The sequence below is a fragment of the Petaurus breviceps genome, unplaced genomic scaffold, assembly GCF_028583685.1.
Source record: "Petaurus breviceps papuanus isolate PSGF00001 unplaced genomic scaffold, PetGlider_PUasm1.0 175, whole genome shotgun sequence".
Classification (NCBI taxonomy): Eukaryota; Metazoa; Chordata; class Mammalia; order Diprotodontia; family Petauridae; genus Petaurus; species Petaurus breviceps.
The window spans coordinates 49,557,543-49,583,082 of NW_027185764.1; the positions used below are offsets into that span (position 1 = coordinate 49,557,543).

Genomic DNA, 25,540 nt, shown 5'->3' on the forward strand with positions numbered 1-25,540 from the left:
GATTTTTAATGCAGATGACACCCTGCTGATATCTTCACAATAGCCTCACAATGGATATCACCATCCCATTTGATCTGTATGCCCCAGGGGCACAAAGGTGCTTTACAAATTCCTAGTGGAGGTCTAAATTTTCTCCTGGGGAGTCACTCTAGCACAGGTAAAGTTTGGAGTGCCTTGAAAAGAAGACTCAATTAGAGTTTTACAATTAACCACAATGCTAATTCCTGTCCTTCCCCCATTCCTGAGCAGAGCATTCAAATTTCTGAAAGGCACAAGGGCTGTTGGCCCAAAATTTCAGTAATCTAGAGACTTCAGTATAGAAACATGGTTATTAATAACGGATCTCTAGGCTTTTCTGGTATCTTGAAAAAAGTAACTCAGAGGCTAAGGATTTTCCTTAACTTCCTTTGTAGTCCAAAACCTGGGCTAAGTCAACACTAGGTAACTATAGAATTGACAAGCTGAGCTCTTCCAAACAGACCACAGAATAGCCCCTGGAGAATAACCACTACATTTAATGATTGTACAAAACTGTGACCTTGTCCTGAGAATTCAAATAGCATCTGCCATTTACAAGTAGAGTACTTGAGTTAAATACTTTGCTAAGAAAAACAAGGATTGCCATTCTCATAGTCCAAGCTTTTCCTCTTTAAATAAACCTGAAATAATCACTACATACCTAGTTTGGTTTTTAGGAATACATTAAAAACTGACCAAACCTTTGCCAGCAGTGATACTACAAAAAAGTAGCATTTCTTTGAAGGAGGAATGCTGTTTCCCAATAACAATGGAATGAAAAAAGGAATGATACATTATGTTAAATAAGGTGTGTGTGTGTGTGTGTGTGTGTGTACATATATATACACACAGACAAGTTTTCAGGGGGAAAAATCTTAGAACCTCTCTCGAATTTTCTCTCCAAATTATGCTTCCCGATACCTTGCTTGAAATCAAGTAGCATTAATCAAACAAAGGAAGGGCACCAGGGAAATCAGAAAGATCTAATGCAAGCAGTTAAAAGTGACATGACCTTCTGTAATGTCACTTGTCACAGACTTATATGCCACACAGTGGAAGAAGGTCTTGAAAGAAACTGATTCTTGGTACTATTCCTTGAATGTAATACTAATACAGATGACATTTTAAAAAACACACGTAGAAGGCCTCAAATGTGGTATGGCAGCTATATTATGGCCAAACAGTAGGCAGAGAACATTTAAAATTAAAGTAAAATATTTCTTCTTTTGTTCTCAACATCTGTATAAAAATAGTTGCTTGTCAAAAAAATATATGCTTAGCGGAACTTCTGACAACAAATGAAAAGGTTCCTTAAAATTAAATCAGTTTGCATCCAGAAATATAGCCTGTGACCTGAGCTGGAGCATCCCTTGTTAGCAATCATTTTTGTGGTATTCCAGTTTAGTCAACGCTTCCTATTTTTCAAAGGAATAAGCCTTAATTTTAATGGAAAGCCTGAGAAATGAAGTTGACAACTCAAATAAAAAATTTGACAATTTCTTTAGTAGCATTCCATGAGGGGAAAAAAAAAAAGATTTGTGAAAGGGAAAGCTGTGAGAGAGGATGAGACTGAGGAAAAAGCTGAAGAAGGTAGATAAAAGTAACCCCCATGACCAATGTAAGAGACTCCAATACCAGTTCCTTAATATCACTTTAGAAGTGTATTAAAAATATTTTTTAAACTTAAAGACAAAATGGAGTTATAAGACGTACTAATAATCTTTAAAATCCTTCTGTTATGATTTTTCTTCAGGAGAAAGTCCTCTCCTAAATTTGCATTCTTTAAGTGAAAAGTGTCAAAAGGAATTGCTTCTTAAGATCATTTCATTTTGGATATCTTAGGAAAAGAGGTATTCATTCTAGTTCAACCACAACATTACAAACAAGGAATGTGGAGTGAGGGGGTGGGGCCTGTGGGAGTGGAAACTATGAGTTTCTTTTTCTCTTTTGTCTCTGTCTTGCTATCTGTCTGTCTGTCTGACTTTTTCCAGCAGAAATAACCTGTGTATTAAGTGGGTATTCTGCTATATTCTTCGTGAATAAATACATGATTCAAATAATTTTATTCTAGGAGAGAATGTAAAGAAACTACATCTGAAGGAAAGAAGAAAGCACTTTTTCCAGATGTATTTAACTGATGTTCTTTTTTTTTTAAATCAAAGAAAAATTGTTTCACAGGAAAGAGATTTTATATGTGGCAAATATAGACCATCAAATTTATATAGCTGTAAAATTTGGGAATGTTATAAATTAAATGAATATGCTCACTGTTTATATATGAAGGAATTTTGTGAGAATGGTATTCTTCAGCATAAGCCTGGAGTTCATTTAGTTCACTCTGTCTGCACATAGCTTAACCACAACATGCATTTGTGTGTCAATGGATTTACTATACTTGTGTGTAAATGTAATATAAAATTATTGAATGTGTATGGATTGAGAGGATGCATTAAACCACTCAGACTATTTCAGGTCACTTGAAAGTACCTGGGGTCAAGCCGAAGACTTTCCTAGTCAATAAGCCTGTTATAACTGTGTTTATTTGGTCATTTCCCCATCAGGACACCTGCTCCTTGCCCGACTTTTGAGGGGGAACTCGGATGAAATGAATAGTTCAATTAAACCATGCACAAAATTCATACCGCATTTACAATAAAAATAAGAATCATAAACAGGTCTGCAATGTAAGTTCTCATCTGGTATCTCTCAAAAACAACTGCATGGATGATGGCCGCTTAGTTTGATTCACACTATTAAGGATTTGACCTTGGAGCATTTCAGCTACAGTAGTCATCAAGATAACTGAACCACTAGATGTAATAATAATTAGTGTGATAGGCTTGCCAGTAAAACGGAATATATTGCAGTACAAAAGAAGGCAGATGAAAAAAAAAAAGAAAAGCATTAGTACTTTACTGCTAAAAGACTTCCTGATTTTTACAGAGACACTCAAATACAATTATTTCTCCTTGCAGAATGCATTTCCTTGGCTCATTCTGGGAAGTGCTCATGTTGTAATTTAGTCTGATTCTTAATAGGAAATGTGGCTTTAATGTGGCTATCAGATGCCATTTGATGCATGCCACTGATTACATGCAGCCCTCTACTCTGAATCATCAACAACAGAATTCTTATATGCAGAATAATATGTTTTGCTGAAAGGTGCCAGGACAGTAAATTTACTTTATTGGCCAACAGAAGAGAACCTTTTTTTTCTTTTAAGTGTCAACTTAATACAGAAAAACCAAACACCTCAACAGGTAAAGATAGGTTAAATAATAACTAATAAAAATTATATAATAAGTATAAGCAGGTTAAGTGTATTTCTTTTCATATTCCATCGTCATCGCTCCTACATAATCGTCCTTATATTTACACAAAGCTCTGTGAACGGGTACTTGCGTTTATTTGAACTATGTCTCCATCTAAAGGCATGATACTGTATTGTTTTTTTGGTTTTGGTTTTTTTGGGGGTTTTTTTTTTTTTGGTTTTGTTTTTTTGTTTCCAGGCAAAATTCTGATGCTGTTGCCTTTAGGAGATTGTGTTTGTTTTGTTTTGTTTTAATTTAGTTTAGTAGAAAAAAAGCAAAAAAATATATACTCAATCCATACCTACAAATAAGCTTTTATAATAGTAATGTTTTCTTACATTATTTTGTCAAGCAGAAAAATTAAAACTTAGGGTTTTCTAATAGAATTAATAGGTGATTATATCAATCATTGAGCTCTTTTATTCAACCAAGTTTAATAACTTTTGCTGACAGAATATTTTTACTAAATTAATAGCATCTTTTTCATTTAAATAAAATTGAAAACAGCTATCTCAAGGCAAGGCATTTTAAGCAAGGATGAGAATTTCATTCACCAATTGTGACTTTATGGCAGAAAGGGCCCCATTTTATATGGCTTAAAACTAAGTCTTAAGACTACTTAATTTCTAAATTATGCCAGTGACTACCTTATTTGTATAAAAAACTTTCAGACAGGCATGATAAGCACTTGGACATAAGCCTTCTCTAAAATGTGTGTCCATCTTCTGATGTATATGTATTTCTTTATATATTTTGTTATGATCAGATTAGAAATATTTCTAACTATTGGAAACTTTGTAAGCAAGAAATTCTTTTCAGGAAAAAAAATGTATCAGTTTGCTCATATGTTGGAGAGAAAGCATTTTTGAAACCACCATACTCCTTTTTGTATAGTTTGGGCCTTCCAAGAGTTGATTTGAAAACAATAGACCATCTATCTTTGTTGAGAAATTAATGTTGTACTTATAGGGCCACAACAATTTGTTGGGCTGAATTAAGGGCTATAAAAGTTCTTTTTAAAAAAGCCCAATCCTTAAGTGGTTTGTGAAGGGAAAAAAAATTGCAGTGAGAAAATTTTCTGACAATGATTTTTTTCCTTTGCCTAGAATATTTTGAGGCATCATGAGAACATTTTGTAAAAATTTTAACTTTAAAAATGGAGTATGTTTTGAATGTCAAAAAATTATGCAACCAGAAGACTTCTGTTCTTCCCTTAAACCCTTATTCCTAGGAATAATAAATGAAAAAAGATTATGATTTTCTCCGTAAAAAAAATGCCTAACCCCCAAAAGGAGATACTGATGGTTTCAGACCCACAATGCCCCACCAAGACTAGAGTGAATTTCTGTGTTGGATACCAGTATAAAAGCTAGAATGTAAATGATTATAATGAAACTTCAGGCAAAACCTGCTTAACAGTTGTCTTGAGTTTCCCCATAACAGAAAGCAGCTCTCTCCAGTCTAGGAAAAGACCAGCTAGCCAACTTACCATTTCTTCTTTATGTAGTATACTGTGCTAAATTAGGACATAATGCATTTATAATATTTATAGTACCAACATTTAGTTAAATAACCTTTATGTAAGATTTATGTTGATATTTTTATTTCTCATTTAATGGCAAATTATGAAGAACATGTTTCATAAAGATAATTCTCCATTTAAATTCATCAGCCCATTAAATATTAAAATTATGTTTCTGATGCAATCTAGAACAAATTTGTCCAGCTTCAGTGATTATTTGCACTCATAAAAATTAGGCTTGATTAATAAAATTTAAATGCTTGATTAAGTTGACATTTTCATGTTTCATCCTGATTTATTAAAATTAGTCCCTCTCTCCTGGTCTGGCACAGTGATGGGAGTTTACCTTTCCATTTCTCATATGCCAGTTCTTGAATAAAGTAGGGTAAGAATAAGCTCATCGGTTCTGGAAAATGGTGGTTTTCAGTAGAATATTTTATCCTTAAGTTCTTGTTGCATCTGTTTTTCGTGCTCTCACAAAGCCCAAAATGAAGGTTTGATTATAACATGTCTAGAAAGGTTTCCCTTTCCAGTCACTTATGGCTGTGAGCATGAGCTGCAAGACAGAATGTATTTATCATATTTCTGCAAAACTCAAAAGCCAAGAAGCTTTAAACTGTGGAAGAAGACTACTTTAACAAGAGAATCTTTATATACTTTACTGACTGAATCTATCTCTTCCCGATCATTTCCATTGCAACCATTTTACTTCAAGCTCTCATCTCTTTTCCCTTATACTATGTAAAAACCATCTAACTAGAATGGTGACTTTCATTGCATTTCTACTCCAGTGTATCCCTTTCACTACCACCAGATCTTTTCCTGTAGGACTGTTAGCATCATGTAAATCTACAAAAGTGACAATTTAAAAAACAAAAACAAAACACTTCAGTGACTTCCCATTGCCTTCCAAATAAAATATACTCTCGGTATTAGCATTTGATACCCTCTGAGATCTGGCTTCAACTAACTTTTCCAAAACCATCTCATGCCACATTTTATGTCACCTACATTCTAGCCCTACTAGACATTCACCTTCCTCTTCTCTCATCTTGCCTTCTCTCATCTCCATTCATTTGTTGATGCCCTCTGCTAAATTTTGGAAGGGATTTCCATCTGTGTCTACAAAGGTATCTCCTTTTTCTTTAAGGTTCAACTAAGAGGCCACCTCCTCTAGGAAGAAGTCCCTAATGTCTCTTCCAGTTAAAAGAATTGATCTTTCCTCCCTCAGTTATCTTGAAGATCTTCTCTAGGACTTTTTCTTTGAATTTCCACTATTTCCCCTCCCAACACATTCATGCCTCTGACTCTTGACTCCTCTTTCATTCCAAATTAGATGTTAAGGTCCTTGACCACATAACTTTGTTATTTTTTTTGGCAGTGGAGGGGAAATGATCCTCAAGGCTCAGCACTTGAACAGTGCTGAACACAGTACCTTGAACAGTGCCTTGAACATAGTACACACTTAATGTTTTCTGAATTGACTTAAAAAACCAACTTTTTTTTTGTTTGTTTTTTATTAGTTCTGGGCCCCCATGGGATTCAGAGAGAGGCTTATGGTCACATATAAACCTATGAAAACATTATTCACCTCAATATTCTTTTGAAATGTCTTACTAATGATGTTTTCTTTTTTTACATTATTGTTATTCCCCAATGACTTCTCTCCTTCCATTATAGCCAAGTCAAATTAACAAGCATTTATTAAGTAACTACTATGTGTGCCAGGGACTGTGGTAAGTGCTGGACATACAAAGAAAAGCAAAAAAGTAATCCCTGCTCATAGGGAGCTCAGAGTCTAATGGACTCTCCCTTAAAACATATAAAATAAGCAAAATAAAGGTGATGCCTGAAGGAGCAAGCCTCATTCCACAACCAGGACACTAGTGCCAATCTACTCTGGGCATCTTGCCAACTGCTCTGCCGGTATGTGTGCACCACTCTAACTTTCATCCCTTTCTCTGGGGTAAAATCCAATCAACATTACCATCACTACTGGGAGGGATTGGACAATTTACTACCCTGCTCAGAATCCCTAGGATTCTGACATTTCCTTGTACTCATTCATATCAACCCTGTTTCTTGATCTGAACTGTGCCCATCTTTCATGCCTACCTATTTTGTCTAGGCTTGCCCATCACTTGTCATTCACTTGCTCTTCCAACCCAAATGGTCTACTTGCATTCCCCAGATAAGACTGAACATATTCCATCTTTTCTTCTTTGCATATACCATTCCCCATACCTAGAACTTCTCCCTCTTTACCTCCATCTCTAAGAATCCCCAAGGAAGGTTCAATTCAAGTGCTACCTCCTTTTCAAAAGGCTCCAATTATCAGTACCCTAGGGCATTACTGTATTTTTGAGAGGAATATGGCCTATATTTACATATTTAATAATAGCTAACATTTGTAGAGGACTTTGAAGTTTGCAAAGTGCTTTGCAAATAGTATTTCATTTTATAGTCACAACTGCTTTGTGAGATAGATGTTATTTTTATTTTTATTTTTATTTTTTTTGCTTTTTGGAGGGGGGAAGGTAGGGCAATTGGGGTTAAATGACTTGCCCAAGGTCACACAGTTTTGTGTTAAGTGTCTGAGGCCAAATTTGAACTCAGGTCCTCCTGACTCCAGGGCTGGTGCTCTATTCACTGCTCCACCCGGCCCCTCCACTGCACATTCCCCCCCCCCCCATGCTATTTTTAATCACATTTTGGAAATGAGGAAACTGAAGCAGAGAGAAGTTAAATGATTTGCCCAAGGTCATAGAGTTATCTATGAACATGGTGTATCTCTCTAGTAGAGTGATAGGGATTATGTCTCTTTTGTATTTGTATCCCAAGAACTAGCACTGTGCTTGGTGAATAATAGGTACATAATCAATGCTTGTTGATTGAATTACTGGTCATTTCACAGATCAGGGCTCTGAAGTTTTTCACTGTTGTTTTCCTTGACCTTTGTTTTCAAACACAGCTGACAATGATGATCTTCTTAAGATAAACCTTTGTAAGTTCACCCAGTAAAGTGGGAAGCAAGCCTTCAGAATTTATGTGCCTATCTCTATCTAGTAGAGGTTTCCCTATTCAACTGTAAGCTCCTTGAGGGCAGGGACTGCCTTTTTCTTTTTCTTATTTGCACATCCATTGTTTAGCACAGTTATTGGCAAATAGCAGGTGCTTAATAAATGTTTATTGAGCTGAATTGAAATAACTCCATTCAGTTAATCACTCAACAAACATTTATTTATCTACTATGTGTCAGGCACTGTGCTAAACACTGGAGCTGGAAGAAGGCAAAAAACAGTCCTTAATCTCAAGGAGCTGAGAGTCTAAGGGGGCAGACAACATGAACACAGTTATGTATATACAAGGTATCTACTGTGTAAATGGGAGGTAATTTTCCATTTTCAGTGAGGGTTGGGAGTGGAAGAAGACTGGGAAAAGCCTCTTTCAGAAGGCAAGATTGACTATAGCATAGGTTCATGACCCTATATCCTACAAAGGAATATAACTGGTTGGGAATGGAAAAAAATGATCAAAAAGCATGGGATGGTGGCAAGACCATTTCTGAAGACTTTAGAGAGTCTATGACAGTATTATTTATAAATTCCCTGCCACTAATGACTTGACTAATGAAGCAATGGAAGAGGACTGCACAGGGGAACTTGGCTTTATTTATAACAGCAGTTCTAAAACATTTTGGTCTCAGGACCCCTTTACATCTTTAAAAATCACTGAGGACTCAAATAACTTTTTGTTTAAAAGAGGGGCTAAATCTATCAATATTTACTATATTAGAAACTAAAATGGATAATTTTAGAATATTTATCAGTTGATTTAAAATAACAATAACAAATTAATTACATATTAACAATATATTTTTAATGAAAAATAACTATTTTTTTCTGGAAAAATTAGAAGAGTGGCATTCTTTTACATACTTTCGAAAATCTCTTTAATGACTGGCTTAATAGAAGACACTTGAATTCTCATATCTATTTCTGTATTCAATCTGTTGTTTTATATATGTTGTTTTAGTTGAAGTATATGAAGAATGTCCAGCCTCACACAGGTAGTTGGAAAAGGAGGGGGATATTTCAATAGGCAGATAAAAATCTTAGTGTTAATATGAAAATAGTTTTGACCTTGTGGACCCTCTGAAAGGGTGGTCCCCCAGAGGGCGATGGATCATACTTTGAGAATGGCTGACAATGTTCAAGGAAAAATGCCTAATACAGGGTAGCGGTGATCTCTGCCTCTTTATTTTGGGATGAATACAGAAAACAATTAACGGACTGGATAGTTACAGATGTGGCTTAGTTTGCTAGGTGACAAACAAATGCTGTGCATGTGTAGGGGGGGTTAGAGTGCTTTAAATTGGGAAATAGTTATTTTCTATTAAAACACACACACACATACTTCATGCATTCTGATTACAAAACTCTTGAAGTTATTGGATTCCTAATAATAGTCCTCATTTTAGGACACTTCCCTGGATTGACAAAGTCCTATCATTTGGTTTCCACTTCTGCTCTTTTAATCGAGGCTTTCCAATTTCATGTCACCTTTCCAAAGCAGGGACAATACGTTTCCACAAAGATCTTATGAAAACCTTTTGCCATTACCACCCACTACACAAAGCTCTGTGCCCACATTGGTAATGTGGACTAGTCATGAGGCCATGAGTCAGCTAGAAGTAGCATTTGTAACTGTGCCTCATAGTACAAAATCTCTCTTTTGAGGGATCACTTGGTTAAAGTAAATTGTCTCAGAGAATTAATATATGAGTCTTCAAAAGAACCTTTACTCCTTACGCTTTTTTTTTTCTGTTAAAAAGGGACACTATTCACGCACAGTTATCTGATCTCTTCCACTTTGTGGTGGTTAGTGGCATGGTGCCCCTTCAATCTGGAAAAATCTATGTAAAAGTTTTGGCCCTCACGCTGTACCAGAGAAGTCCGAATATTTTCCTTTTCTTTTATGGGGGTGTTTACAGTACCTTATTGTAAAATTTGGGTTAAGTATTTTTTATCATCTGTGGCTTCTGCAAAACTCCCCAATATCCCATTTAATGTCTTATGCCAACCTGTGATATATTGAAACTATGATGGGGAAAGTTGTAATGTGGAAGGGATAACTATATCATTTTTCTTCTATTATGCTAAGACCTCATTTTAAGAAATTACTAGCAGAGATTCTGTTGAGGATTTAGAGCAAAGAAGGGGTTCATTAGGCTTTTGAATATTAAAGGCTAACCTAGGGATAGAGACTGTATTTGTTACTTCATGAGTATAAGGAACTCCCAGGTGAAGAAACTCTACCTACTAATGTAGGCTGGTGCCTTCTCTACAACTTCTCGTCTTACAGAAATATCAAGAGCTTGAGGAGGTTAGGATAAGTTGTTTAGGGTCACATGGCCATGGTGTGTCGGGGGCAGGACATGAACAGGCTGGCTCTATGGATAGATTTCAGGCGGTCCATAAATTTGGATGGGAAGAAATTTACAACTTTGCTTCAGGGCAAGCAATTTCCTTTGTAGTCCTATGTATTTTATGAATTAAAAACATGATTCTGAGGGGTCCTTAGTCTTCACCAGATTGCCAAAGAGGTCCATGACCCCAAATGATTAGGAACCCATGCCCTACAATCATGCTGATTCTCAATGACCGATGTGCACTTTCAGATTCCAGGTGCAAACTGAGATATGTACAAGCTTCACTGAAACATGTGAAAACACATTAATGGTCAGTTCTTTTTACCCAGGAACTAAAGTTAGAATGGGCCTTGGAGGACATTTATTGCAAAAATCCCTTATTAAAATAAGGGCAATGGAAGTCCAGATCAATTTTTGAGGACTAGTTTGAGGACCCACAGATTCTTTGTGTTCCAAATCTCAAACTCTTTCCACCATATTGTATTGCCTCCTTTTTTGATAATTGGGCTGACTGGCCTGGTCCCTATCCTCCCTATGGACAGGAATTACATAAAAAGCTTTTTAGAGAGAAGGTAGAAAGAAATGAAATACAATGTAGCTCCTCACTTGCTTCTGCTGGTGATGAGTACTGCTTAGTGACCACATGCTGGAAACCCGCATATCTGCTCCTTTTGGAAAGGAGTGGGGCTTCTTGCTTAAAATGTATTTTGGAAAAGTAAAGAGGATTGCTTATGAACCAGATCTGAAGAAGGAAGTAACAGTATCTGGCAAGTATATATTTAGCAGTTTATAAGGGCAGCTAGGTGGTGGTAGGGGATAGACTGCTGGGCCTGAAGTCAGAAAGATTCTTTTTGAGTTCAAATTCAGCCTCAGACACTTACTAGCTGTATAACTCTGGGCAACTCACTTGATCTTGTTTGCCTCAGTTTCCTCATCTGTAAAATGAGTTGGAGAAAGAAATGGTAACCCATTTCAGCATCTCTGCCAAGAAAATCCCAAACAGGGTTACTAAAAGTCGAACACAACTGAACAGCAGCATTACAGTTCACAAGGTTTATAAAATCCCACAACCCTGTGATATAAATGGAACAAGTACCATTATCTATATTTTACTTGCCACTGGACTCTGCTGACAACATCAAGGAATTCTGCCTCATTTGAATCTGATTTATTTGAGAGCCAATTGTCATTTTGATCCTTTTGGGTACAAAGGACAAACAACGACAAATGAGAAAACTGAACCCTAAAGAAGTGAGAGGACTTCTTCAAGATCCCAAAATAAAATCCTCAATTCCACTAATCATTTCATCATACTATATTGTTTCTCTGTGAGTAAAGAAGGAATATTCATTTTTACATAAATTTGCAGAGCTCAGCACTTCTGTCTGGAATTTTCTGACCTCGAACCACATACATGGAAAGCTCATGATCCTGGCTACTTTCAAATAATAAAAATTTCTGATTGATTTCAGGAGGGACTAGCAGCAATTATTTTTTCCCCTTTTCTTATGAACTTGACAACCATCAACAAGCACAAAGCAAAGAGTTAATGGATCAGAGATGCAGGATTTTATATACATCCTCTGGCATGACCAATATGGTGATTGTTTTGCTTGGACTATACATATATGTTATAACATAAGGCTTCTCCTTAGGGATGGAGTGTGGGATGTGACTGGCTAGTGGGTAATGATAGATACATACAAAAAAAGAACATCAACTCACAGCATTTTCCCAAGTGCTTTGCAAGTGGAGACCACTGCTACACAAGAGACATGTCACAGCAAAGCTTTGAAAAGCTCATCAGGACTTGAGAGACACTTCCATTTGTTACCAAAAAGATTCAAAGCTGAAGTTCCTCGAAACTGATTTTGTCCATCATAGCACACATAGTGGTTAAGTCAGTCATAGGTACAGTTATGGGTGCAAGGTCAGTGACTTGGATTATCAATTCAAATGACCGCTAATCAACCAAGTTTATGAGGACAAGATTCTTCCTTTACCAATGCTAGGGGCACTGTCAGTCTAGAGATGAATGCTTGACTTGTGGTGAATAGATTTCTTGCTAAGAAAGGAATAACTTTTAGCATTGTTCGATGGCAGGTAGGGAAGGGCTCCAATATTCTTGAGTATCAGGCAAACATTTTTCCTAAGGTATTTTAACAAGGGTGGATGTAGCTTGATTCATCATCTGTCATAGTAAGATGGTGAGTCAGTGAATGATTTCATTGATCCATGCTAGAGTTCAGTCTTTTATACCTCAATTGATTGGGCAATTAAGATTATATAGCCAGAATAGCATAATAGCAAAGAAAGATGAGGAGCAAACTTTTCAAGGAGTGGGTGTGGTAGGTGGGCATGCATATGTATGTGTCTGCCAATGAATTTGAACAGTTTTCACTAGTCAGAGAAATCTGAAAAAAATATTTCTTCACTAATGTGGTTTTTATATGTAGCTCTGCTCTGCTTAGCTAGAGCAGGGAGTTTGAGTTCTCCCATCTTCCTTACCCTTTTTGACTTGGATGAATTGCAGGTAGTTCTCTGGGACATACATTAAGGGCTACTTTTGACCACAGCTTCACTTACCTTTGGGAAGTGGTGACCTGTACTTGTCAGCAACAGCATTAGGGTGTTAATATTTGCTAACCAGTGCCTCATGATGGTAAATCAAGGGACAGTTGGGGTTCTTATTAGCCTTAATAACTTTTGGACACCTGGAAGTACTATGTTAAGTATTTAATTTTTTTTTTCATCTGGATAACTGATTTCATTGGCAATAATTAACAGTGATGAAACTCCCCACACCAGTATAGATGAGTAACTGCTTTGCATTTTAATCTTAGAGAACTGAATTTAAGGTACCTGCCCAGTTCCTAGTTACAAATAGCTAGTATGTGTAAGAGGTGGTACTTAAAGCCCTAGTATTCTTGATTAAGAGGCTGACCCTCCAGTCACTAAGCCAGGCTACCTCTCATATTGAAGATACAACACTCTAACACATGCTGGGGAGTCTATTTTCTTTTCTCCTGGGAAAAGAGCACTGAATTAGGTCTCAGAAAACTTGGCATTTAGAATCTCTTTTCTGCCACTGTCTTTCTATATAACTCTGACCAAGTCTCATGTTCTTAGTTTTCTTATCTGTAAAATGAAGGAGTTGAATTGAATAATCTTTTTTTTTAAAGCAATCAGGGTTAAGTAACTTGCTCAAGGTTACACGGTCAGGTGTTTCTGGGTGGTTGCTAAGTGTCTGAGCCGGATTCGATCCCTAGGTCATCCTGACACTGGAGCCAGTGCTCTTACTCACTGTGCTACATGGTTGCCCCTGAATAATCTTTAAAGGTAATCTTCATAAGTCTATTATGAATACATAAGGTAGGCTGAACACTAGGGTGGGGAGTTATTATTCAATCATTTTGTCTTTTTGAGAATGTTGCTCGCTCTTCTGTAGACCAGGGTTCAAGTTGCACTTCAAAGGGGAGAATGAGATGTTCTATCCTGAGAGGAGATAGAGTGACCCCAATACCTGGGTGAACCTTTGTGTATGCAGAGGCAGGAGAGCTATAAAACAAGGAGACAAACTTGAAGAGGAGGGAGTTCCTGATTTGGTACATTATTGCTTGGAAGAGCTATAATTATCATACAGAACATTCCTTGGTTCCCTGGAAATTTGTTGACTTACATCTAGAAGGCTTAGAACAAACTTTATTCGCTGACAATGCTACACCTAGAAAAAGCCCACTGAGCAGAGGACAGGACAGACAACGAAGATTTCACCAATGAAAGGTGCAGAGCAGATGACACTGGGGAACAAAAGAGCAGCAAGTGATGCTATGCATACCATCCTAACAGGAACTTCAAATTATCTATCATGCTGCTAGATGGCCAGCCACATAGAATAGAACTCCTACTCACAGGATTTTAGGACTCTGTGATTTAGCTGCTATTGAATTGGTGACTTTTTAAATTAATAACTCTTTACTGAGGCATTATGGCCAATCTTCATGAATGAAAGGGAGTAAATACCAAATACTGGACTAGCTGGTGAAGAAATTTCATGGGTTTTTTGGTGAGAACTCTTTTTTTTTTAAAGCAATTGGGGTTAAGTAACTTGCTCAAGGTTACACAGCCAGGTGTTTCTGGGTGGGTGCTAAGTGTCTTAGCCCGGATTTGATCCCCAGGTCATCCTGACTCTGGAGCCAGTGCTCTTACTTACTGAGCCACCTGGCCACCCCTGAGAACTCTTACCTATAGAAATATGATACCTTTATACAGTAAACCAAGTCCTATATGCCTAAAGCATTTCTTGACTCAAGAGTTTTCTATGTAATATAGACTAAAACAAAAGATCATCCAATCCCACTCCTGATATTTTAATGAAATATTCAAGGAGTAATTGTCATTCACCAAATTTTGGATTCTGGTATAGGAGTGTTTAAAAAGAACCTCAAAATAGAAAAAGAAAGTTGTTAGTACTCAATCTTGAACATGCATCTGTCTTGCCTATAACCTTTTGTGTCTTTAGGAATGAATGTTTCTCTTATATTGTCCCCAGAGAGTTCAGGTAGGCACAACAAGATAAGATGTATTCAGTAACCATTATAAGATATTTCTCTAATTAGGTTGCTATTGAAAGGAATGATGATGGAAAAGCAGTACATTTCTTTAATCTACCTTGATTTGAAAGATCTCCCAGAGAGGAGATTCTATAGCCTCATCTTGTAAATGATCATAATGCTAAATGACTCATTCTATTGGATATCATAATCTAACATCTAACGTGGTAACAGCAGAACATTTATCCTTCTCTATATTTCTCATCTCTCACAGAAATTTCTTCCTCCTACTTCTTTCCTTTTTGTATTATGGCAATATTACTCTCCCTCCTGTCTCTCACAGATATAAAGTTAAAGGGCACTTGGATTTGTTCCTCTCCTACCTCCTCTCAACAATCTTATATTATTCATCCAACCACCTTAGTATCCTAAGAATCATATTTTTAGCCACTGCTATAAAAGACTTTATTTTTCATGAAAAACGAAAAAAGATGTTAACTTCTTTAGTAGAAATTTCTCTAATAGGCATCTCTAGATTAAGGCCCCTGGCTTTAGATCAAATAACTGCTTCCTGTATCTCAAATTTTATCTTCCACATGTGTGGTGACTGACAGGGCTTGATGGTGTTTTGGGGGATACTGTTAAGGATCTGGAGGTCAAACATAAGCTTGTGATTTGCTATGCCAGAATATCTCTTCTCCATTGTATGGCTGCCTACAACCACATTATACCTACTGGGTAACATGGCAGATAAGTGTTGAATGAAAAATGGAAATCAACACCATGCTGCAGAACAAGGAATCTAGCTTCCAAATTTTGTGTATTTTAAGGGATACCTGGAATTAGTGCGGGACAGCCTTCTTTGTGAGCAGCAAGTTTATAGGCACAATTGGCTTTGCCAGGAAACATATAATTAGATAAATAGGATTTAAGAGTTACGTAAAGTCTCAGCTGTGCCAGTGTCTGAGAAGCTGAATGAAACTTTGTGACTGCAGCGCTGTGCGTCTGGAAAGCAGAGAAATGGATATGTGTGTTTTGGGCAAGTAAGAGGCAATTACTAGGAGTTATGGAGTGTAGTTGGCATTCCATGAGAGTTAGACTGCAGAGTCCTACCCAGAGGGCTGTGCAGTGGAATAAAATAATGTCCATAGCACTTTGGAAAAGAGGGGGCCTGTCAGAACAAATGTGTTAGCAGGAAAAGATTTAGGAAATCCTACTTTGTTGCTATATTTTACACAAAACAATGTGGCAGTCTCATAATTCATATTAATTTGAACCTTTCAATAGGCTTAGGAGGAAGCCTTAGGATTTTATGAGACTGTATGGAGGATATACAGTGAATTACTCTAGAAGAGAAGCCAAGGCTGAGTGCCTTTTGGAGGAGATGGCTAGCTTAAAAAGCCTGTATTTCCAGTGTTTCTCATTTGAAGCACTTAAAACAATTGCTCATTTCTGTAAGGAAGACCTCTTCTGGGATTAAAAAAAGCTCAAACTAAATAATAAAAATTGTTTTCTTATTTGTAAATAACTTCAAATCTTGTAGGAACTGAGAAAACGTGCTGGTTTGGGAATCCAAAAATTTGGGTTGTCCTGGTTCTGATGACATTAACTAAATGGCTTGACTTTGGGTAAATCACTTCATCTTTCTGGGCCCATGTTTTCACCCCTTTAAAATGAAGGGATTTGTACTAGAGGATTGCTAAGGCCTTCAAAGCTCTGCCATTTTGCTTCTGTGAGTCTATATGTAGTTGCCTCTTTCCTTTCCACAAAATGGAAACCAACGAACCAAGTAATTGGGGAAGTATTGAAAATAGCTCCTATTCCCTTTAAGGAACTTTCTGAATTACATAACCATTTACTGACTCCTGCAATCCCAATATTTACCCAAGAAGCAGCGTAATATATTGGAAAGAGCACAGGGACCAGAATGTTAGAAGACTTGAATAGGTCCCTGCTTTGCCACTTATGGCAAAAAGTCCATTGGGCATTTAACCTAAGTTTTCATAGAGTCTTGGTTGTCTCATATGTAAAGAGGGAATAAAAATATTTGTACTATTCACCTCATAGAGTTGTTTTAAGGGAAAAACTTGAGGAATGATAGTTTTTTGTAAATGTTATTTATGTAAATGTTAGATTCTTACAATCTAATTTAACTACTAAATTCATTGGCTTTCTCTGCAGCTTTTTTTTAACACCCCCCTAGTAGATTTCCCTGTACTCTCTCTCCTCACTCCAATTCACACTTCACAATGTTACAAAACTGATATTCTTGTAACATAGAATTGATCATCTCACCTAACTTACTTTTTTTTGGAAAGTCTCTCTCCCACTCCTGAGCTTTTGTGATATGTATCCTTTCAGTTTCCTTTGCTGGATCCTCATCCTCTTCTCATTAACTATAAACATCACCCAAGGCTCTGTGCTGAGTTCCCTGTTCTTCTTTCTCTAAACACTTTTTCTTGATTATCTCATTAATTCTCACGGGTCAACTTATCATCTCCATGCAGTAGACTCCCAAATTTATATATCCAGTCCTAATGTCTCTCCTGAGCACCCTTCCCACACAACCAACTACATTTTGGATATCCCACCTGGATGTACCATTGGCACCTCAAACTCTCATATCTCATACCTCATACCTCTCATATCTTTCTTTTCTCTTTGCTTGTTTCTATTCTAGTTCAGGTACTCATTATTTCTCACCTGAATGACTTTAATATCCTCCTAGCTGATTTCCCTGTAATGTCTCTCCTCTCCAATTCACACTCCACAATGTTACAAAACTGATATTTTTGTGACATAGAACTAATCATGTCACCTTACTTACTAAAAAATCTTCAATGGCATTGGCATTCTGTTGCCTCTAACAAAAGAACAAAAATTACAATCATAATAAATAGCTTAACATTTGTGTAGTACATTAAAATTTGCAAAGTGCTTTCTGTATGAAATACAAAATATCTCATCCTGACATTTAAAGGTTTGAGTGATCTGACTCACTCACCTTTTTATTCTTAATCTATATCACCCTTTCTTGCCCTCCTACCATTCAAATCAAATAGGCCAGCACTTCCTTGTACATAACATTCCATCTACCTTCTCCGTTGCATAAGACAGAGAGAATGTTAATCATGGTGATAGTGGTGGTGTAGTAATAAGGAAAGGTTTAGTGTAGATGGTGGTATATGAATTGCTCCTTAAAGGAACCAAGGGATTCTATGTGGAAGGAGGATACATTATGAGGATGGAGGACAACTCATATAAAATATGGAGTCAAAATGATATGTTGTTTATGGAGAATGGGTAGCAGTCCAGTTTGTCTGGAATGGAGATTATATGAAAGGGAGTGATATGGAATGAGACTGGAAAAGAAGGTGGGAGCCAGATTATGGGAGGTGTGTGGGAGAATCTTCAACTGCCAGGATGAGATGTTTGCATTTTATCCTGGGAGCAGGAGGGAACCATTAAAGTTTTTCAGTAGTGACTAGAATGCAGTGACATGATTAATGTTTTAGGAATAGTAATTTAGCAGCTTTTTGGAGGAATGGAAGGAAAGGGAAAAGACAAGATGCAAAGATCAATTAGGAAGCTATCTCAATAGTCCAGGAGAAAAGAGATGAGTGCCTGAATGATTTTTAACATTGCTTGGATGGTCAGAAGGGGGCAAATGCAAAGGAAGTTGTAGAGACAGAATTGACAAAACTTAACAAATGATTAGATATGGGAGTTGATGGGGATGGAAGAGCTAATGATAAGTCAATCTATCAATAAGAATTTAACAAGCACCTAACATGCTAATTCTAAGGTTGCAGACTTTGGTTACTTAAGGATAGTAGTGCCATCAATAAAATGGCAAGATTTGAGGGACTGAGCATTCAAGGAAATATAATGAGTTCTGTTTTAGACATGTTGAATTTGAGGTCCCTATGTTACATATAGCTAGGTGGTGCTGTAGATAGAGTGCCCGGACTGGATGAGTTCAAATCTGGTCTCCATAAACAACATGCCATTTTAACTTGTACATATCTCATACTTATTTTCTTAGTAAAGTAAGAGGCAAGGTCTTTAGCTGAGAAGGAGGAGAGAGGAAACATAGAAAGTTCTAAAGAGAGAGGAGAGGGTTTAAATCAATTTATGTGGAAAGTATAATAGTCAATTAAAGAATAAATAACAAAAGGATTACTAGGTAGCAGTGATGGCCCAGCTGAAATTAGATAATACAAATTTGTATTGAATCAATGATTGAAACTTTGTCTAGTAGTATCTAATTGTCAGTGAATAGGAAGAGAGAAGGCAGACCTATTCTGTTTAGTCCCAAAAGAGATAGAGAGTTTGAGTGACTGTTCCCTAATTAAACACCAATTAAGTGTCAGAGGTAGAGAAATTAAATGAGGTTTCTCTAGATTTTGGCCAACTAACTGAATTTTCATATAAAAAAATGGGGTTTATACTAAAATATGAAAAATATTCTATTATTTTTTATTATATAATTATTATAAAAATATTCTAAAATATCCCATTATACCACATAGTGTCTTCAGATTAAAACAGTCTTTGTTTATACATTTTGTCTTTCTGTTAAGGTGTCTGAGGTAAAACTTAGTCACAATGAGGTTTTTTTTTCTTTCTTCCTTATATTGAGATGAAATCTATCTGCTAATAATTTCTACCCACTAGTCCTAGCTATCTTCTCTGGGACTAAGTAGACAGAATAAGTCTAATACCTCTCCCACATGAAGGTATCCATAAATCAGGCCCTCCTTCATCCTCATCACTCTCCTCAAAGGGCTAATGTCTGTAGAAAGAACACTGTCCAAGATTTACAGCGTGAGAGGCCATTTGCTTTTGCTTTTGTGACTAGAACCTCCTTAATAGTAAGTTCAAGTAAATGAGCATTTATCAAGGCCTAGTGCCAGGCAATAGGGATACAAAAACAAAATTATGAAATGACCTAACTTTAGGGAATTTGCCTTTTATTGTGGGTTAACAGCAGGTGCACATCTAAGTAAATACAAAATATGTACATGATATAGGCAAAATAATTTTGGAGAGGGAAGAATGACAACTGGAAGAATCAAGAAAGGCCTCTTGAAGGAGTTGATGCTTCAGCCTTGAGACTGTGACAGACTTAAGGAATGGTCTGTACAAAGGCACAGAGATAGGAAAGGTAAGTACAGTTTTTAAAAAGACAAGTAGAGAGGAGGAGATTTGAGATTCGGTTCAGCTTTCTCTGGGGTTGAATTATTTTAAGTTACATCCTTAAATCATTAGCATAACTAGTTTTTAATCTACTGAGAACTTGGGAGAATATAATGTACCTTTCAAGATGCTTTGTGGAATCTCCTAAGTCAATATCAATGATTCATTTTCACTAGTACAGAATCAAAAAGAACTATGGGGAGAAAAATGGATCTAGTTTATATTTCCACGAATCAGTTGGGAGAAATTAAATGTTCTCCCTACTGTCCCTTCAGCTCCTAGAATTATATGCACTTTTGTGTTAGCATTCAGTAAGACATAAGAAATATCAAGAGGGAAAGAGAAATATTCCTCTTCCTGTGTTCATTTAAAATGAAAACCAGCTCCTTACAAATAAAAAACAGGATCAAATGCATTCTCCAGTATGTGTTTTCCATTTTAGTTTCAACCAAACTGAGAAAGTAATGGAACACATGCAAACTTTTCATTGTGGATAGAAGGAAAGACTGATGAAATGTTTGCCCTGACTTGAATCTTTACAGACAGAAATTCTGTTTTAAAAAACAAATTCATTGCTGGTCTCATCACAGTGAAGAACAAGAACACAAGGGTGGAAGTAAAGACATACCGTGTCACGTTGCCGGTTATCTTTCCCTGATTTTATCAAGAAGTAGTTCCACGTCAGTAGCAACAACAAAACCAGGGGTATCATGTACAGCTCAAAGTTCCAAACCACAAAGAGGAAGAGCTAGAGGAGACAGGAGGGAGAAAAAGAGATGAGTTAATTCTGAATGTCATTAAATGGATTCTCTTATTCACGCTCTGCTTCAAAAACACAAACTCAAATGTTTTAGAATGGGAGGATTTATCTTGAAAACAAAGTCCTGAGGGCTCAAGCATTTTTCTGAAAGCAGAACAGAACCCCAGAAAGCCATTGTTAGGAGGCTGCATTGGTTTTTACTTGGTTTAATTTCTCTAAAGGAAAAAAAAGGGATATCATTACATTGTCAAAGAGGTGATTTTAATTTGTCTTTTCTAACAAAGGTATCATTAAGTTGGACAAAATAAGGTTAAAAATGAAAAGAGCATCAAAATGAGTTTTGCTACATGGTCAAAAATAGTTCTATTTTCCTTAATGATAAAGAATGAATCACCATTTATTATTAGGGACTTTTATCTTACTCAGATAACATAATGTAACAAGCATAAAATGTGGATGAAATTATGAAGCCTACACAAGAACATTGAAAAGAGTTCACCTCTCAGAACATAAGAAATGCTGGAAATGCTTCATAAAAGTAGAATAAGATTTTCATTAACATAACATTGGTATAAAACAGTCAGCCATAAATCAGAATGAAAGTAATTGGATCATTGGAAGTGAGAAAAGTTCTATTAGAATATTTTTAAGAATTCTTTAAAAAATAATCACATATTTCTGGACTTTGTGTATTCCTAGAGGCAATTGTTGGAATTGTTAGTGTATAAATTGACTCGATGTTATATCCTTTGGAGGGTGACCAGGATTCTAAAGTGATTATCAATTAGTAAAATGAGACAAACAGGAGGTACAATAGTTAGAGCACTGAATTTCAAGTTAGGAAGACCTTGATTTGAATCCTGCTTCAGATATTTACTAGAGCTTAACCTCTGTCTTAGCTTCTTCATCTTTAATAAAGATAAAGATAACACCTAATGCACAGGGTTATTGAGAGGATAAAATGAGGTGATATAAGAAAAAGCACTTTAGAAACCATTAATGTGCTATATAAATGTTAGGTATTATTTTTTTCCATAATTATATTGGGTATGAAATTCTATATCTCTGTCACACTCAGAAGGTAACCCAACATACATCTCAGTTACATCCTTAAATAAAGACCCTTTTAGATGGTTGACTTTCCAACATTAACCTAAGGATTGACTGATTTTTTAATGAACTAATTTTATATGGGATGAATGAAGTTTTTAGTTGCTTACATGTTTTTTCCTCAGATTCTAGCACTTATACATTACCTGTATTTGAACTTTTACAGTTTGCAGTTTATTGTTCAAAGGGATTAGCAATAGTGAGTTTTTGCCTCTTCAATTCCATAGTAACCTTACTGCCTAATGTAAAGGAAGATGAAAACACAAACGATATTTCTGTGACATCCCCCCCATCTTTAAAAAAAGTGTTTGAACTGAATCTTCCATTCAGTATAGTTATCACTGAATAATTTGAAAGTTTTCACAAAGAAGGGAATGGGTCAACATAAGCTCATCCAAGGAAATAAATTCAAACAATACTACAATGTCATGTGAAACAAACAATATCTATTTATTGTCACATTAACTCCTTCTTAACTGGATCATTATTTGTAACCCTTATGTAATCAGCAAATAGTGCTATCTGGCATGGTTTGAAGGTTTAGGTAAGGAGATGGGCCATTTTCTTTTCCTTCACTGATCTCAAAGGAATGACTGCTGGAACTGAGGTAGAAACACTCACATTCTATTCTCTGTGAGTCATTCAGGCCATAAACATTTATTGAACACCTAACTTGTGCCAGACTCTGTGCTAAGGGCTGGAGATACAAAACAAGGCAAAAGACAGTCCCTACTTTCAAGGAGCTCATAGTTTAGTGGGGAAAACAACATGTAAACAATTATGTACAATATATTATACACAGGATAAATTGAAGATAATCAACAGAGGGAAAGTACTAGAATTAAGGAAGATAGGTAAAAGCTTCCTATAGATATTGAGATTTTTTTAGTTAGGATTTGAACGAAGCTGGGAGGTAGAGGTAAGACAGGAGAACATTCCAGGCATGGGAGCCAGCCAGTGAAAGTTCCCAAGTTGGGAGATGAGATGGAATTTCTTGTGTTGTTGTTTGTCTTTCATTCTGAAAGGGGATCATGACATCAGGAAGGTGATGCCATGACTTGCAAGTGAATCAAGTGAATTAGATTTAAGTGAGGGAGGGCTGTGTGAAGTCACCAGTTTCACCTTTTCCTCTGTAGCCATCTGGGTCCAGTGGCAAGAGATAGGTCAGGACAATTGGAGATGGCCCCCAGAATTTTTCATGCAAGAAACAGTAAAGTACTGTACTGCAGAATATGTGATGGGGTGTAAGATATGAGAAGACTGAAAAGATGGGCAGTGGGAAGAGGGAGACAGGCTTTGAGTATTTTAATAACAAATGGTTTTATATCTGTTGCTGGAGATGATACGAAACTGTTGGATTTTATTGAGAATGGGGTGACATGATCAAACCTGTGCTTTAAAACTACTTTGAGAGTTGAGTGGAAGATGGATTATAATGGGAAAAGACTTGTGGCAAAGAGTCCAATCAGTAGATTATTGGAATAGTGTAGCCTTAAGATAATGAGGGTCTACACCAGCATCTACACTAGAGTGATAGCACTATGGCAAAGTGCCTGTAAGTTGGCACTCTCTCTCTCCCTCTCTATCCCTCTTCCCCTATTTTTTCCTTTCCATCTCCTCCCTTTATCCCTCTCAGTCTCCATGTACTTTGTCTTTTTGGGTTTATTCATAACTGGACCATTTTGTTGACTTCCAATTTTTGCTTGTCTATGCTTGGTCTACTTCACTGTTCTACTTTTTTTAATTGTTAAAACCAGATAGTTTTTATGATTATTGTTTTATAATATAGCTTCAAATCTATGTTCTCTTCTCTCCTTTTTTTTTTTTTTAAGGCAATCGGGGTTAAGTAACTTGCTAAAGGTTACACGGCCAGTTATTTCTGGGTATGGTGCTGAGTATCTGAGCATGGATTTGATCCCCAGGTCATCCCGACACTGGAGCTGGTGCTCTTACTCGCTGAGCCACCTGGCCACCCCTAAGCAATTGGGGTTAAGTAACTTGCTCAAAGTTACACGGCCAGGTGCTTCTGGGTGGGTGCTAAGTGTTTGAGCCTGGGATTCGATCTCCAGGTCATCCCGACACTGGAGCCGGTGCTCTTACTTGCTGTGCTACCTGGCCACCCCTTCTTCTCTCCTTTTTTGTTTTTATTACCTCCCTTGAAATTCTTATCTCCAGTTTCTTCAAAGGGATTTTCTTATTATTTGTAGTAGTTTTATAATTTCTTGAAGTTTTATGGACAACCATAAACATACAGTCAACATATACATCTTAGATAGCTTCTATAAATACTTGGATAAATACTGTAAATAGAGGCAGCGAGGTGGGGCAGGAAGCTGGGTCTGAAATCAGGAAGATCTGAGTTCAAATGTTCCTTCAGACATTTACTAGCTCTGTGACCTTGAACGAGTCCATCTTTATCTCAGTTTTCTCAACTGTAAAATGGGAATAATAATAGCACCTACCTCGCAGGGTTGTTGTAAGACTCAAATGAGGTAATATTTTTATAGCATTTAGCATGTTCCTGGAACATATTAGGTGTTATATAAATGCTTATTTATAAATGGACAGAGAATTGGACACCAATTTGAATGAGAAGAGTAGGCAATATTACCTTTTCTATATTGCCAAATTTTGGTGGTATTTTTTTTTAATGAAACCTAGCTTCTCATTGAAACAAGGACCCATTTAAAAATATTAATATCTTATTCCTGATATTATACAGTTACAAGCTATGGAACACTATAGTCTCCAAAGAATTAAAAGTAATGACTAACCAAAAGGTTTTTCTGGGTATGAATATGGTACAAAACACTGCAAACAAGGAATTAGAAAGAATGGTGATGATGATGTCATCAAAGAAACATATCTTGGAAAAAGAAAATATAATGGTCACCTGTTGAGAGTAACGGATAACTAATGTATAGTCCACATGCTATATATATATATACTGATACCTTTAAAATATTAGAAGAACAGGAGGAAGGATACTAGCATATTAGGGGCTTTGAGGAAAACTTATGAGAATACATGGATGAGAGTCACAGATGGTAAGCAGTCATGGATGAAATCTACATCAGTGGAAAGAATATCCACAGCAATGGGATCACAGATACATTTGAGCATTTTTATACTTGATTATTTAAAAAATTAAATGGCTTGTTATTTTCCTTCTCTTCATTAACTCTTCCTGGTTTGAATATCAAAGTCATCTTTATGCCAAAGAAAGAGATTGTAAAAACTGACCAGAAAGCACCTGATTAAAGAGTTTACATAATTTAGGGATTATTTATACTTTGACAGGATGTTTGACAGAATTCATCTGTAAAGTTATCAGGTCAAGAATTTTTTTTCTTCCATGCAGAGTTTACTTATGACTCCCTCAATTTTTCTTGATAAGACTATGTTATTTTTATTACCTATTTTCAGTTTTGTTAAACTGGTTTTTTTTTTTTGCCCTTACAAACATTTATTTCATTTAACTTTTGTTGGCATATATTTAAAAAATTTTCTTCTCTATTGACTATGAGTTGCTCCTAATAATTTTCTGCTTGGCAATTTCACTTTTCTCCCCCTTTTGGCCAAATTAGCTAATGTTTTGTCTATTTTATCTTAAAACAATTCTTAGTTTTACCTCTC

At 36.3% G+C, this 25,540-nt stretch overlaps 1 protein-coding gene across 6 annotated transcripts in view; it reads right to left on the reverse strand.

Annotated features, from left to right (window-relative positions):
- The window catches only part of MCTP1 (multiple C2 and transmembrane domain containing 1), a 495,837-nt gene that overhangs the window by 101,991 nt on the left and 368,306 nt on the right, over nt 1-25,540 (reverse strand). For all 6 annotated transcript variants that reach the window (XM_069085117.1, XM_069085113.1, XM_069085116.1 and 3 more), the window contains one exon: nt 20,663-20,782. In XM_069085117.1, the coding sequence (XP_068941218.1) occupies nt 20,663-20,782 (120 nt within the window). The remainder of the gene's footprint in view (nt 1-20,662; nt 20,783-25,540) is intronic.